At 52.6% G+C, this 16112-nt stretch overlaps 1 protein-coding gene across 1 annotated transcript; it reads right to left on the reverse strand.

The window, feature by feature from the left end:
- Positions 1-6078: 6078 nt before the first annotated feature.
- Positions 6079-13983, reverse strand: Prp18 (pre-mRNA processing factor 18). Its single transcript, XM_037231159.1, has 6 exons — positions 13886-13983; positions 9460-9548; positions 8768-9055; positions 8182-8403; positions 7823-8035; positions 6079-6891 (listed from the first exon to the last, which is right to left on the reverse strand). Exons 2-6 carry the CDS (start codon positions 9520-9522, stop codon positions 6586-6588), a joined length of 1092 nt encoding a protein of 363 aa, XP_037087054.1. The 5' UTR covers positions 9523-9548; positions 13886-13983; the 3' UTR covers positions 6079-6585.
- Positions 13984-16112: the final 2129 nt, after the last annotated feature.

Raw genomic sequence — 16112 nt, forward strand, 5'->3', positions numbered from 1 at the left:
TAATGGAACTACCCATTTGTGTACTTGTGTTGCTTGTACTGAGTGTTGCGACAAAATGTACTTAGTATTGCGACAAAATGTACTTAGTGTTGCGGCAAAAACCTGTGAATCAATATATCGTTAAGGATAAGGCCAAGAGAAGTGCTCTTATGAAATCAGTTGGCTAGTGCATTCCTACAAATCAAGACAACGATTTACAGGCAACGAGGCGAAGAAGGCAAAACCAATGCAATGCGATGAGAGCAGCAGAACAAGCCAATCTCCTGTATTCCATATTGACCAGCCTAGCTTGGCGGCTGTCACTGACGAGCGTCTGGTCGCATATTCTGATCCTTAATCCTGCCCTGCCCAGCCCCATGACCGACATCTTTTCCCATGCCAGCATCTTACCGCAACTCTCTATCGCCTGTATATCCATGTCATCGTGATGGTTGCATTAATTACCACGAAAACGCGTGAACGCGCCGGGTGTCAGCACAGCACAACACGACACGACTGCCAACGCGGTTAACTTTGTCAAATCCAAAGACGACCATGATGAGGAAATCAGATCCAAACGGCACCACGGTCCAGGAACGATGCGCGGCGCGGTCAGATAAGTTTCCCTGATGCATGCATTTAAACATTTTTCGTTGCCTGGATAATCGTCTTGGCGTCTTTATCACCTTTATCCATGGTTGAAGCAGGGCTAACGTACGCCGACGTGCTCAGTCTTCAGTCGAAAATTCACACATTCCCTTCTTGTACTTTTGCTGGAAGTGATTCACGCGGACAATGCCCTGTTACATTGTTATGATTCGCTCATCCGAAGCGCTTCGCTTTGCCAGCTGTCGCGAAACTTACGTGTTTTTTATCCATTCAACGCACACCATTCATACCTATCACCTTTTCGTATATATGTTGCATGACGATCTTTGTTATAGGGCGTATCTTATGTTATATTTGTATTACATAATATATGATGTTACATATGCTTATATATCTGAACCTATCATTTCGAGGAGGAGGAGAGAACACATCAATATCATCATCGTGATGGTTATGTATCTAAAAGGCGAAATATAGCCTATCATTATATTTGGGAGCATCAGATCAGCGGATAAAGTACGAGATGGTTGATGGAAGAAACCTTACAACGTTGCGTTTTTAGACTCAAGTGATGCGTGGAGAACAGGCTTCGCAAGGCAGCCCTGAGCCGACTTCGGTCGAGACTGCCGCCCTCCACACCACGACAGGCACGGATTGTTCGTTGAGTAGCACATACAGCACCAACGAGGGGCCGAACGCGCTGCTCCTCGCAAGCTCGTTTTTTCACACGGTGCTTCACCAACAGATCATACGTGATCGTATACCAGACCGATCTTGGATCCGTTCCAATGTTCGACAACGGAGGTGTGGCCATCTTGAGGTCTCCGCCATCTCCAGTCGCCGTGATTCCGCGTTCCCTTGATTGGGATCCCAAATTGTCCCCGGGGTTTTGCAGCCTGAACGGCTCTCCACCGTCCTTGAGATACATTTCTGGCGGTCTCAGAAACCAATGGACATCTCGGAGACCTCCGGCCACACCGGAATTTTCGCAAGCGTACGATTGTCTCGGCTTCTTGGATGGCATCTGTAGTTCCCAATGTCCCGAAGACCTCCACCGTTCCCATGACCTCGATTGCCCTGCCAGGATTTTGGTCGCTTCGACGGGCCGTTATCTGTCTCAGGGGGACTGTGATCACCGCAGAGGCCTGCCATTGTCTCGGGATTGTCAGTCATGGGCCTATGATAGATCGTCGTGAATGCTGAATGGTGGGAACATCTTGTTTGGTACAAGGCAAGCGCAAATCCTAAAAACGACGTGAGAAGTAAGATTGACATAAGATACATCGCATATGCAGCGAAAGAATCGCAGCAGAATCCCTGACGTGCGGGCGGTGGCAGATAACAAGCAGCCTCGTCGTTTCACCCACTGCGAGGAGCCACATGGCGAATCGCCGCTAGACCAGCGGGAACCAGCGGGACGATGCACAAATGCATGCACTGAACTTTCGAACACATGAATTGCCAAATCAGCTTGATCCATGGTCCTCGTGATCCAAGTGAGCCAACACAAGTCACGTTAACCGTCGTAAGTCCATGGTGCTATATTTTCTTTCGCGCACCTCCAGCAAGGTGTTTTTTTATTCTTTTAAAAGGCAGGCTCCTGAAAATGTTTCGTGGCTTCAACGAATACACCTTAACTTGATTGCTTTGGCGTTTAACTAGATATACTTACCGCGTACTGTGCTTATCGCTGGCGATTCCTCACGCGTGGCTGACGGCCGCGCTTGTCTGGTGTCCTCCGCGGTGGCACGTGATGCCACGGCTGCTGGGCCTGCTACACCTTGTCAACCACCGTGGTCAGTCCACACTCGCACTCCCCGCACTCCCGGCACTCGGCTCCACTCCTGAGTGCCGCCGGCCGGTGCCCTGTGCGCCGCTCGTGTCGCCGGCGGCGGGCGCGGCACACTGCGGGCCGCGCGGCGGCGGTTCCGGCGCGCGGTACGCTGTATGGCGTCCGTTCCGCTCGTTACCTGCGGCGGCCCTGCTGACACCTGTCACCCCACCCCAGCCGGGCCCAGCCGCGGCGCGCTCCCCGTGCGTTCCGGCGCCGACCGCCGGAAGTGGGGGCCCGCAGCTGCCGGCCCCGACACAGGAAACGGGAGACTTTTGCTTTGAAACACTGGCTCCAGATGGGTTCATGGCGCAAGCCTTTGGTCTCACCTTGATAGCGCCAGCAGACCACGGGCCTGAACACTGCTGGAGACTACAACACATACAGTTATCAACGCCCAACGTACGGGACTGGTAATCTGCACCGATTTTAGCGACGAACGCAGCGCTGCGGCATTTCAAAACTGAGGAACGTGCCACACACGCCACAAGCCCCATTTGAGCTGACACTCGCCGATGAAGGAGTCTGGGGTCCGATGCTCCCACCTTCAAGGTGCTGCATGCCGTGGACCGGGCATGCATCCCTCTGGAAGTGTGCTCGATGCAGGTGAATGTTGCGCCGGTCGGCGCATGCGAACGCGCCGTTATTCACGTCACGCGTGCGTATGACAGCATCGGAGTGTGTCTCCCCGTTACAACAGAACCCACACGGCCCGCAAGGCATCCCGCCCCAAGCGCGGTTACACATGTCGCACGACACATAGCATGTCAAGTGTGGCGCATGCGGCCTGTCACATGGCATCTCAAGTGTGGCACATGCCACTCGTCCCATGGCATGTGTCGCACATGTGATGCGTCACGTGCCAACCACACAAATGTTACAAGGCATGGTATGCCTCTCATATCACACGGCACACCATACACACTACGTGTCACACACATGTCAAATGCCGCATGGCATACGACATATGACGCAAACCAGACACTGCTGCTGCGCGGTGTGTGAAGAACATCACTCGTGATGAGATGGGAGCAGCGACCGGCTGGGCCACGCCTCACGCAGTTTTTGTTAAGTGTCACATCACCCATCGCTAATGCGGGGCAAATGCTGACTTCAGAAGCGACTTGGCCTTCTGGCCTTTGAGACGTTCCTCCATGCATGTCACACGTCGCCTATCACACGCCGCCCACCAGGCGACACACATCTCGCGGTATATGTGAAACGTGACATGTCACACTAACAGATCACACAGCCGTCGGCACATCCCATCACATGGCTGTCACACATCACGTGTCACATGTCACCCATCACGCGTCGATTGTTCAGGGGCGTATACCGGAGTCGGCCATGGGGAGGGGAGCAGCTCGCAGACTTACATTGAACCCCAGATCAGCACGCCGCTGGCACACGAAGTTTCTTGCATGGCTTGCGGCAACGTCACATGTTCTTGATCTAGGTAGGTTTAAGAGCGTGCCGTGGATTTTTCATGCGTCAAGATTTATTAACGCGCTGCAATTAAATTGATGTCAGACGACACATTCAAGTATGCGCCTCGAATTTTACATCGTCAAAATTTGTTCAGGCATATTTAATGCATGCGATAAAATTGACAAAGCAGGGGGCAGACACGTGCCCCGGGAAAACGCCCCTGCGCGTAGCCGAGCAGATTGCGTATACTTCACTTCATATGTCGCATGTCACATATCACATCTAACGCATCATACGTCACCACATTTTCTCCACGCTACACGTGCCATGTGTGTCTGGTGTGCCATGTGTCATATTTCATGCGATGTGCCGCATGGCACACGACACATTGCCGGTGTCACACGTCAAGCGTCACACATGTAGGCGTAGGTGCGTGTGCGCGATGGCACCCGCACTCCCGAGAATGCATAGCATCAGCCCCATGGTGACGCATGGGAAGATCGTAATCCAAAAGTGGCATTAGCACCCCGATTTTCTGAGACACTCCTTCGCCTGTAGTCACTTACACATTAAGTGGCTCGCGTCTCACACCACACATCACACGTATCACACGTTGCACTTCACTCTCCAGACGCCAAGATCACACGTCTCGCTCGCATGCGTCATCCATTATGTCACATGTGACGTCATCACGCCAGTGTGATGTGTTCCGGCCGGCGCTGTTGCCGCTGCATGCGGTTATTCCCCCCCCCCCCCCTCCCCCCACCCTCAGCTGTTGGGCGTCGAGCCAGTCTGCCGCGGCACGCTCGGCCAGCGCTGCCGCTTCGAGGCCTCAGCCAGCGCCGCCGCTGCGGGGCCTCGGCGCGTCGCCGCTGCGGGGCCTCGGCCATCGCCACCGCTGCGGGGCCTCGGAGCGCTGCCGCTGCGGAGCCTCGGCGCGCCGCCGCTGCGGGGCCTCGGTCATCGCTGCCGCTGCGGGCCCTCGGCCATCGCCGTCGCTGAGGGACCTCGGAGCGCTGCCGCTGCGGAGCCTCGGTCATCGCTGCCGCTGTGGGGCCTCGGCGCGCCGCCGCTGCGGGCCTCGGTCATCGCTGCCGCTGCGGGGCCTCGGCCATCGCCGCCGCCGCGGGGCCTCGGCGGGCTGCCGCCGGTGCACAACAGGCCGCGCCGTCAGCAGAGCTCGTTAAAACGGATCTGCAGACACTCCGCTCCCGAGTAACTGGCCGAGTCCAGCCTGTTAGCCGCGCTCGCTGGTTTTTACGAATTCAGCGGATAAAGAATAAAAAATGGTATAGCTCTCGTGTTCGCTCATCAAAGAGGGAATAAAGCGTAACGCATGCCCCCCGCGACAGCGCCGGCTGTTTGGCAGCGTGCTGTATTGTAGCGCAGAAGCTCCCTAACGACAGGGAGAAGATGGCGGAGATAAAGCCAATGGAGGGGCTGGGGAAATCCTTAGGCGGGGGATGGCGAGAAGAGAGACGGAGAAAACGATCTTTGATATTTGATCTGAAGTGATGTGATGAAGTAAAGAAGATGAAGAAGATGAAGAGAGAAGGAGGAAGATCGCAGAGATGCGTGCCGATAGCGACTTGGCCACATAAATAATGCTCCGAAATATTTGCCTAGATTTAACCACACACTCTCATCTTGCAATGGTTTGGTAGCGTTCTGACCCCTACATCAGCCCTATAGAGCTGTTTGCTCTGACGTCACAGGCTGGGCACGGATCCAACAGCTGATTGCGACCATTCTAAAGGCTATAGGCAAGTTTTCACGATTCAAATCGTGAGAAAATAGCGTGTATTTTATCGATGAAATTTGAATAATGAACAATTTCCCTCAACTTTTGGAGCTTAAACACGCACGGGACCGCTGCACCAGTTCGGCGCTGGATGCTTTGTCCCTGGTTGGCTTCATGTGCTCATGAGCACAATCACCACTTCCCGCTCCCTGTATTTCGGTCAGTATATAGGGTGAGCAAAGTGTTTGCAAGGAGCAGCTCAATATAGCGTCAAGTGACCGAGTACAATTGGCCTTCGTTGTGTGCCGCTCGTCTGGCCATGACCACGTAACACTCCAGTGAAATGTACGTGTAGTGAAATGCATGCTGCATTCCTCCTCTCACCCGCCACTCAGAAAGCAACGCTGCTCGTAGATACACAACTAACATACATCACTGTATTTCTGGTGGCATGATTGCCGTGGCTGCCACACAGCAACACCTCACCCGTTGTACGCAGAATGCACTCTCCCCCCCCCCCCCTGCGTTCACATGGTCATGGCAACACAAGCAACACTCAGGGCCATGTTTCAGACCAGTTACAGGCAACCCGACTCCTCCTATCCGTCGGTTCGGCGATGGTCGCCTCTGCAGGCCGGTCGGTCTGCTCACACCGGCATCCAGATCCAGGGCACGCTCGTCGCCAACACAGGACAGCCACGCAGTCTCCGTACGCACTCAGTGGCCACGGAGTCGGAATCAAACAATGTGACCGGCGACAGCGTTGATGATGATGGATGACGTTTTCGACGGATGACGCGCACTGCGTGACCCTGATCTGGCGGAAACTGATCAGCAGATCAGCTGCGGCGCCGACTCTCAGCGCCCGCGCGGTCTTCAAAGTGGCTCGATCCGGGTCACGCAAGACACCGCCACCTACATGAATTCATCGTAGACGGTGCTGCCATCTGACAGACGCCGCTGCAAACGTTCGCTTCGCGCCGGCAGGCCGCGGCGCTCAGGCCGGTCGTGATGACGCCTCGCCGTCCTGGACCGTCTCGGCCAGCGCCGGCTGCCGCTTCACTTCTGTCAAGCCACCGTACTCGACGCTGCGCGATGGGTCCGTCGGGTAGAACTCCTGGCACTTGGTCATCAGTCGCTTCAGACCCTGGATGAACTTGCGCTGCGTCTCGTCGTTCATCACGTGCGCCACGTGCTTGGAGAAGATCTTCTCTCGGCCGGTACGCGCGTGGATGCCCACCATGGTGACTCCGATAGGCCAGGCTGCGTTTCCGATGGCCATCTGCAGGTACGTGTCGTTGGCCTGTCGACGAAAGGCGTGGACTTAAAACGGGCCTACAAATGAGCTCTGTTTACTTTCCGTACGCACGGCCAGTATGTACTGGAGACACGGCTGACGCTCACGCTCACGCTCGGCACACGCGGCTGACACTCACGCTCAAGCTCAACACACACGGCTGACGCTCACGCTCACGCTCGGCACACACGGCTGATGCTCACGCTCGGCACACACGGCTGACGCTCACGCTCACGCTCGGACGGCTGACGCTGACGCTCACGCTCGGCACACACGGCTGACGCTCACACTCACGCTCGGACGGCTGACGCTCACGCTCACGCTCGGCACACACGGCTGACGCTCACGCTCACGCTCGGATGGCTGACGCTCACGCTCACGCTCGGCACACACGGCTGACACTCACGCTCACGCTCGGCACACACGGCTGACGCTCGGCACATGGGCATCTCTGATAAAACCTGGACCGCACACAAATGAGCTCTGCCCACTTCTCGTACACACGGTCAATGATGTGCCGAGCATCAGCCGGGCTGGCACAACACACCTGCCGTCGCAATGGATCAGTACCATACAACAGCTGGCACACGACCCGTGCGTCCAAGACAAGAAGACTGGTGGACACAGCAGTCAACACGCTCTGGAAGGCCTGATCTCTTACGCTACTGCATGGTTCCATTTCAATCAGCGAAACACGAGGTAAGCTACGCCTGCAGAACAAAATAACATGATATGCGTATTTACAGTGCTGCTTTGTACGCCAATTTCGGCACAACCACTGCAGACTCTTCAGGTGCTACTTACCCACAGTTACATACGCACACAAGCAAACCAGAGCACGAATGAAGCAAACGCAGAGCCTACAGCCCGCCACACTCTCGTCTTCTCCGACGCCACCAGCCGCGTCCACTCCATCTGGGGCCGGCCCCGCAGTCACCTTGATGTAGTTCCTGTCGAGCATGTACTGGGCGATCTCGACCAGGGACTCCCGGATGTCCTCGGGCAGCGAGCCGGAGCGCAGCTGTCGGAACAGCGGCTTCAGGTACTGCTGCGTCTGCTTGTACGTGGCCAGCGCCATCTTGCTCTTGATGGAGTCGCGCTCTGCCCGCGGCTGGTTGTGGATCCGGTCGCCCCACTCCAGCAGTAAACACTGCCGACAGACGACGGCCGCGTGACCGACTGTCCTCCACACGGACACAGAGCCGGCATCATGCCCCAGTCCCTACGCAGGCGGAACCAGAGATGTGCTGCCAGTGAGCCGACGGCGGCGAAGTGGCCAGCGGCGCGGCGGCTTACCTTGTACAGCCGCAGCAGCAGCTGGGTGTCGAAGGCGGCGTCGCCGCTGCCCAGCCGGTCGGCCTCGGCCTGGATGTCGGCCATGGCGACGCGCTGCTCGTCGGCGGCGGCGGCGGCTCGCTCGTCGGCCGCCTCCGGGTCCGCCTGGCCCTGCTGCAGGTACTCGGCCAGGTACGCCGCGTCCACCTGCTCCATGGCCGCCTGGAAGTCGTTCCGCATGCCCTGGCGCACAGGCAGGTGCACCGTCAGGCAGCATCATCGCACGCGGAGTACTTCAAACGGGTGTATGTTTGTATGTTGGGCATTAAAGGCATTATCCCCCATATTGGCTAACCTCTTCCGTATTGTGAATACCAAGTAGTTTTCAAGCAGCCTGCACTCCGAGGCGCATCTGGCACGGAAGACGCCTTGTGGCAGGGCCACGCCTGCGTGTAGCAGTGGAACAGTTCATGAATATTCCCTGCCCGCGGGCCCCCTGAGTCGGCCGTGTGCTGTCTGCCGCCCTCGGAACAACACGTCGGCACTCCCGGTCCTGACGACTGGGCGTGTCACTGGCCGGGGTCGCCGCCGCCGGGCCTGTACTCACCCGGTTGACCTCGGGCTCGATGATCTCGAGCCGCCGCAGCCGGCGGAACGCCTCCGCCTCGGTCTCGCCGAACAGCAGGATGGGTTCGAGTCGGTCGCGCAGGCGGCGCACCACCTCTGAGCGTGCCAGCTGAGGCGTGCTGGCCGTGTCGTCGGCGGCGCCGGGCCGGCTCTGCGGCTGCGCCTCGGCCGGCGCCGACTCGGCCGACGCCAGCCCGTAACGGCGCCGGTACTCCTCCTCCTCGCGCGCCGCCAGCTCACCGCGGCGGAAGTACTTCCGGCCCGGCTCCTGACCACGAACCAGACGCCATCAGGCTACAGGGTGCACCATGACAGCATTGGAATATAGCAGAGCTGGCTGGTGAGTCTCGAATGCACCTAAATATATTTATCATTGGTACAAAATAGTAAAGAGCACCAATGCTGTAAAATTATTTCAGAAATGGGTGAAGTTCAGTCGCTCTGGCATCACATGAACATGAAGCATTCAAAAGTGATCAGAGCAAAATGTCTTATGCCCCACAGCGCAAAACATCGATTAGATCATACAGCAAATGGCAGCCTGTGCCAGTACATCATCATCCAAATGAAAAGCCCACATTTGAATTAACCCGCAAAACATGTAATGATCAACTTATTCAAAATGTATATAGAATTGCCAATATGCTATGCATCATGCAACATCAAACCCACAGTCAACTTATTTTCAGCCAGCTGTCTCTTCTTCCTTTCAATTTCTGCCTTCAAAATATCCATTCTTCTCCCTGTGATTTCAAGGCACCCTGTAAAAATTATGACCATTAGCTCACTTCTTGATATTGGCATATATTCATGTCAAAAAGATAGCTCTCAACCAAGGGCGTAGGAACATGGAGGGCCACGGGGGCCATGTCCCCCTCCCCCACTTTTCAAGGTGGGGGGCCAGCAATGTTAACTGCCCCCCTTCTCAGATTGAAGCTGCATTTGGCTAACTTTTGCACTATATTAAGCATGCATGCCGATTTACCTAGTTCACCAGCCATCTCTCTTATGATGCGTCATGTTTTTCGTTTGCTCACTGGCCATCGCTTAGTGTTACAGCCGCAAAGCCGACGCCGTACGGCCTGGAAACTGCAACGCCGGGCGTCGAGGCTGTTGTTGCCATGACATACGAGCGCGCATGTTCACGACCATATTACGTAGTTTTCTTATCAGTAATCAGTTCTGACAGGATCTTGATCATTTTAAGACGAACATGGGTTAGCCATGTTAATACCAATTAGGAACCCCATTTCATCTACAATCTACAGCCTGGGAGAGCTCAATATCTCTGAATAACACAGAAACACACGGAACTGGAGTCTATGTGACAATTATCTGACAACCCGCGGTGATCAGGGATGTTGTTGCGTCAATGAGGGTTCCTATGCTGATCCGGGGCTAACTGCGCGGGTCAGATGGCCTTCCGTGTCAGGGATGGGAACAATGTGATATGATATACCCTTCTAATGGCCTCCGGATCGACCAGGAGATCCCGCCCCGTGCCACCAGAATGATAGCCAGAAAACACTTTGCGATGGGACGGAAAGGCCCTTCAGCCCTTGACCGGAAACGGTAATGTACCCCTGATGTTCCGCTCAAGAGGATCCTTGCCCGGAAGAAAATAAGGGGTCTCATCATTGTTGAGTAAATGGGGATCTCATTATTGCTGAATACGCTGGGTCGAAATGAGCTTAAAAACGAGCAAGGTCACGTCATGTTTGTCGCAGGACATTCATTTTTTCAGAATCTATAATTGAAACAAATTACATCAAAAGGCTTGAACATGCCCGCCCGCAACCTCGAGAGCAAGGACAAGGATGGTCTGGGCTGCAACTTTCGTAAAACCGAAAAGTTTCGGCCACTGCAAGTGCCACCAGACGGTGGGTGCCGTGTTAATCTGTCTTCTGGATACATACATAGCTCCAAAAATACGAAAAATGGAGATTCTACCTCTACTCCTCCAGTTCCACCACCAGATTCCTGCCCCACTTCAGGGTGCTTTAAGGGCCAATCCGTTTTTTTTCGCCAAGCTAAAAATTGCACACGTGAAATATGCGCTCAGACTGCCTTTCTAAATGTAAGATCTGATGTCATGAAGCGTTCAGAGATACTTTTTCAGAAGCCTCGTCATTTTCATTCATCCGTTGGCCACAACTTAACGTAAACTGCTAGGCCGACGCTGCGCAGCTACGGAGACTGCAACGCCTGGGGACAGGGCTTGTGTTTTTAAGATTTTCGAGTGCACATGCTCAAAATTACGTCACCTAACTTGTATTTGTAGTCGATTAAAGCGCTTAAAGGTAGTCATTTCCGAAACATCATCATTTTTGTCCCACCGGTGTGCCACAGCTAAATATTAGCTACCGGGATAACGCCCAGCGGACCATGGAGACTGCAACGCCTGGTGTCGAGGTTTTTGTTCCGAAGATTTGCGGGCGCGCATGTTAAAAATCACGTGACATAAATTGTATCACTAATCGATTCCAACTGAATGTTGAACATTTTCAGGCAACCATGGTTTGGCCATGTTAATACACATTGTTGACCACTCGATCTGCGATCAAATTTTCATCTTCAAATTCGGATCACACATATCGATCTACAATCTACCCTCGCGATGTCCTTAATGTCTGTAGAACCCAGATTAACAATTTGACACAGCTTCTGAATTCTAACGGTTTAGGAAGAGTCAGCTAACCATGGTACATTAATAGCGCCGGTGATTTATTCCATGCAGTCGTTCAACGCCTGATTTCTGCAGTTTACTGGCCTCAAAATACAAACAGACTTGAGCTCACGGCAGCTCCTGGTTTATGTTCTGGTTGCAATGTAAAAATAACAACAGAACGAAGAAACCCGTGTCACTTGTTAACAAGTAAGCTACATCCGGATATTTTTTTGAGGGGGGTTCACCAAAAGATGGGCTTTTGTCAACCTTGTGTTCCCCCTTGGCAAGACTATGGCTACGCCCCTGCCTACACACAAAGGCGGGTCAAGTTGTATACGTTGCATGATGGGCAATGAAGTGTCCGTTGGGCCAATTCATACCTAAGACAGACAGCTTCCCGGAGGCTATTTTTCTGCGATGGTGTGATGTGCGGGAATATAATTCGGAAAAAGATACTGATGCAGGTGTCCAACACATGTTTCATACACCATGTAGTAGTAACGCTGATCCGAAAGTAAGCAACAAAGTAGCCACACGATCAGTTCACAGTCAGTCATGCGGGAGACGTCCGGGCCAGGGCATTGGTCAACGACGGCAGACAGGAGAAGGGCCCAGATAACGAACATATGACAGGTGGGCCTTATTATGTGGCTTAATTCTTAAAACAGAGCTTCCGGTTTTATGGCTTTTGTCACGTTGTTTCCATCAGTTTCAAGCTCCCGATCTGTTTCTGCCTAAAACACCACAACAAGTCTTGTCTCTTGAATAGCAGCCAGCCAAATGAGGGCGCATGAAAAATCTGTCGCACTGTCAGCCATCAATCCACTTTTAAAATTCTCACCAGCCTATATCCAGGCCGCATGCCTATCCGTTTGTGGAATTTCGCCTCCCCAGGAAAGACAGTGTTAAAATGGATGGTTAATCCAGGGAATCTGGATAGCCTTATTCACCAAATGACATGAGTTGAATAGGCAACATTGTGCACCAGTGAGAAACAGCTCTAGATGCATATCTAGCATAGCAGTCATGACATTTGAATAAAGAATGATAACAACCTCCACACCTACCCCCCCCCCCCTGGCATCATGCTTGCTTTCCAGAAAAATTTCCTCAAGTACACTCTGAGCTTGGACTCCCAGTTTTTCAAATGTTCCTATGCCTATGCTCTAAACAACAACATTCTCTTTTTGGCAAACATCTTCTTTGATGAGACATGCTTGACTATGCCATTGCATCTTGCAAAACATTTGTTGAGAGCCATTAAATGCTCAAAATTGTGCTCCTGGATACTAAATATCAATGACTCCACCATTATATTTTTAATAGCCTTGATGGCCACATGGCTTACATGATATATGGTAAGATATATGGATATATGGGTATATAGGATATATGGTAGGATTTGAATAGCATTATTATAATGCAGTAAATGCCAAAGTAACATTGAAATACCCTCCACGAAAAAGTATCCCCAGTTTGTTGGGTACCTTGCTCAGAAACTGGAGGGCTTTAAGTCTTTACCAGGGCAGGGTTGAAAACTCCTCCAAAAGGTCTGCAACATGGCTTTTCATTAAAACAAAACATAACTACAGAGCACTGCTCTTAACAGGAATAATCTAAATCACACTATTGGTTGATGGTAGTTAAACTGCATTTCTCGGATGGGTCAACCCAGGTCCAAGTGAAATAGCATGTCACATGGCAAACTACATGAAATCCCAAATTCATGATCAGCCTCGCAATGAGGGAAGTATTAGCATACAGAGTAGAACAACCTTTACAACACTGTGGTATACACTGTAACCACATTCAAATCTGTAAGAAATCCACCTACTGTGACATGACATCCACGACCACTGCTGCCTGAGGGATGTTGCTGCTCTGTAACTTCTACTTTTGTATGCCAAACTCAGGCCTGGCAAATTTACACTAAATCTCTACATTATTTTGCTTGAAATTACCTGTTCAGTATCATGATTCCTTTAAGAATTGGCTCTCTATGCCCTGACATTGATGGAGACCATGCACATTTTTAGAGCTCAGATTTGTGCTGTACACCCCCAAAAAATACTGCAATGATGTCCCTGATATGCCAAAAATGTCATTCTTCAAACAAAAAATGAATTTATTTGCAGTTTAGGCAACAGACAGATGCAATTTGTTGGTGAAAAGCTGCAGAGTAAACTTCAGCAAAAAATATAGTTTTCTATAACATGTCCCACGTAAGCCTCATGACATACCACCCATAAACATGTTTCTGAAAGTCCAAGATAACGATGACCACAGTCTACGATGACCTAGGGTAGCAAACAAGATATTGTCTCCGGAAATACGTCATTCATCCGCGAGTTGTCTGGCTGTCTTGAGTCTCTCGCTTTCCTGTGGCACACGCTGATGACCATCAGCACGACGATGAGAGAAGGAACGTACCTGTCAGGAACCCACTTCCCAAAAATAGGGAAGGACCGAACGACTACTAATTTTGAACAATATCGGACCGCGAGGCAGCTCGGGACGGTGGTCTGTTATCCTTGCTACGAACAATCGTTCAACACCATGGAATGTCGTAATCGCAACAACTGCGCCACGCTCACTTTTGGTATGGATACCATATAATACCTTACCTTACCTTACCTTATGGTGATCGGGCATTGTAAAAGGCCACTAGGCCTGTAGGTCCCGGTCTCGTCAGGCTCCCGGTCCGGTAACCAAACAGTCTCAAATTATGGGAAAATTCAGTGTGGGACGTCGTACATGATGTCAGCCCAAAGCGTATCAAGCCTAGACTTGAAATGCTCAACCGAGGTCGACGACACGACCGGGCGTGGAAGAGCGTTCCAGTCGTTGACGACCCGCGTGCTGAATGGGTTACGACAGACGGGAGTCCTAGCTCGAGGTTTTCTGAGCTTCCATTGGTGTCCTCTCGTCACCTCCGAGTTGTGCCTTGTCAGGAACTTCTCTTCCGACAGCGACATACCTCCGTGAAACAGCTGGTACACTGTTGCCATGTCTCCCTTACGACGACGATAGTACAGAGAGGGCAGCTGGAGGAGTCTGAGTCTCTCAAGGTATGGCTGGCGCCTGACTTCATAGACAAGCCGGATAGCTCGTCGTTGGACCCGTTCCAGCCGCTTCCGGTCCAGTTTACCGAACGGGCTCCAGATAACGTTGCCATACTCTAAGTACGGACGTACTAAGATCTTAAAAAGCAATAGCAGCGTGCGAGTATCGATATTGGCAAAAGACCGCCTCACGACATCCAGCATCTGGTTGGCCATGGAGATCGCTTCCGCCATCTGCACGTGGAACTGGAGCCGGTAATCCATGAAGATCCCGAGGTCCTTCTCGGTGGACTCGACCGCGATTTCGGCGCCGTCCAAGAAGTATGTCAGCCTCGGGTTGCAGTTCCCGATGTGCATTATTTTGCACTTTGCTGCACGTAAGGGCAACAGCCACTCCTTTCACCACTTGGCCAGGGCGTCGAGGTCCGCCTGCGGAGCTGAGTTAGTCAGGGACCTCGGGACACGACAGTGGACATTGGTGTCATCTGCAAACATACTGACCACGCTTCGCACTTGTTCTGGCAGATCGTTCACGAAAATTATCAACGGCGTTGGTCCAAGTACTGACCCTTACGACATGCCGCTGACGACGTTGGTCCATGCCGACTTCGAGCCCTGGACCCGCACTCTCTGCATCCGGTAAGTAAGAAAAGCCCTGATCCAGCGTGGCGAATCACCTCACACACCGTAAACATGAAGCTTGGAGAGCAGACGGTTATACAAAACGGAATCAAAGGCTTTGCTGAAGCCCAGGTGCGCCACGTCCACCGGCTCTCCATCCTCTGCCGCGGCGCTCCAATCCTCCATGACCTCTAACAGCTGGGTGGTACAGAATCATATAGGGGAAACCCATGCTGGGCTGCATGAAGAAGTCCAGACTCCGAGAAGTGATTAAGTAGGGCATCACGGATGAAAGTTCCGAGTATCTTGGAGGGAATGGCAGTAAGGCTCACTGGGCGGTAGCTCGCTGGAGATTGTCGGTTACCCTTTTGAAGATCGGGACTACCTCGCCAAGCTTCCAATCCGGGGGAGCCTTCCGGATGCCAAAGATTTTCGGTAAAGCATGTTAAGGGGTGCTGCCAGAATATCTGCGGACTCGTAAAGAAACCTTGGATGGACATCGTCTGGCCCAGGGGCGCTCGAGGTCTTCAGAGCGGCCAATTTCTTTGCCACTGCCTGGGTGGAGATGGCCGTGTCATCCAGTAACGGTCCAGTAAAGTTGCACGGTAACACGGGCATGGCGCTGGTCCCTTCGTCCCTGAAAATACTGGCGAAGAATTTGCAGAGGACATTGCCCTTCCCTTCATTACTGCTGGTCAACACTCCATCATCGTCAAGAAGGTCTTCTACCCTGCATCTTTTGCGTAGTCTAGGGTTGGCGTACCTCCGAAAGGCCTTGGGGTCTCTTTTGAGATCTGCTACTAATTTAATCTCATACTCTTTCCGAAGGTTTCTAGTCAACTTCCGAAGGTCAATGCGACAATGCACAAAACTGGCATGGTCCAGAACACCCTGAGTCCGCGTATACGTTTGCCATAGTCTTTCCTTAGTCTTCTTTAGCTGCATGGCCCTTGGGTTCATGTATAAGTTCTTCT

Source organism: Pollicipes pollicipes, unplaced genomic scaffold (assembly GCF_011947565.3).
Source record: "Pollicipes pollicipes isolate AB1234 unplaced genomic scaffold, Ppol_2.1 Scaffold_6686;HRSCAF=7923_pilon_pilon_pilon, whole genome shotgun sequence".
NCBI classification, from domain to species: Eukaryota; Metazoa; Arthropoda; class Thecostraca; order Pollicipedomorpha; family Pollicipedidae; genus Pollicipes; species Pollicipes pollicipes.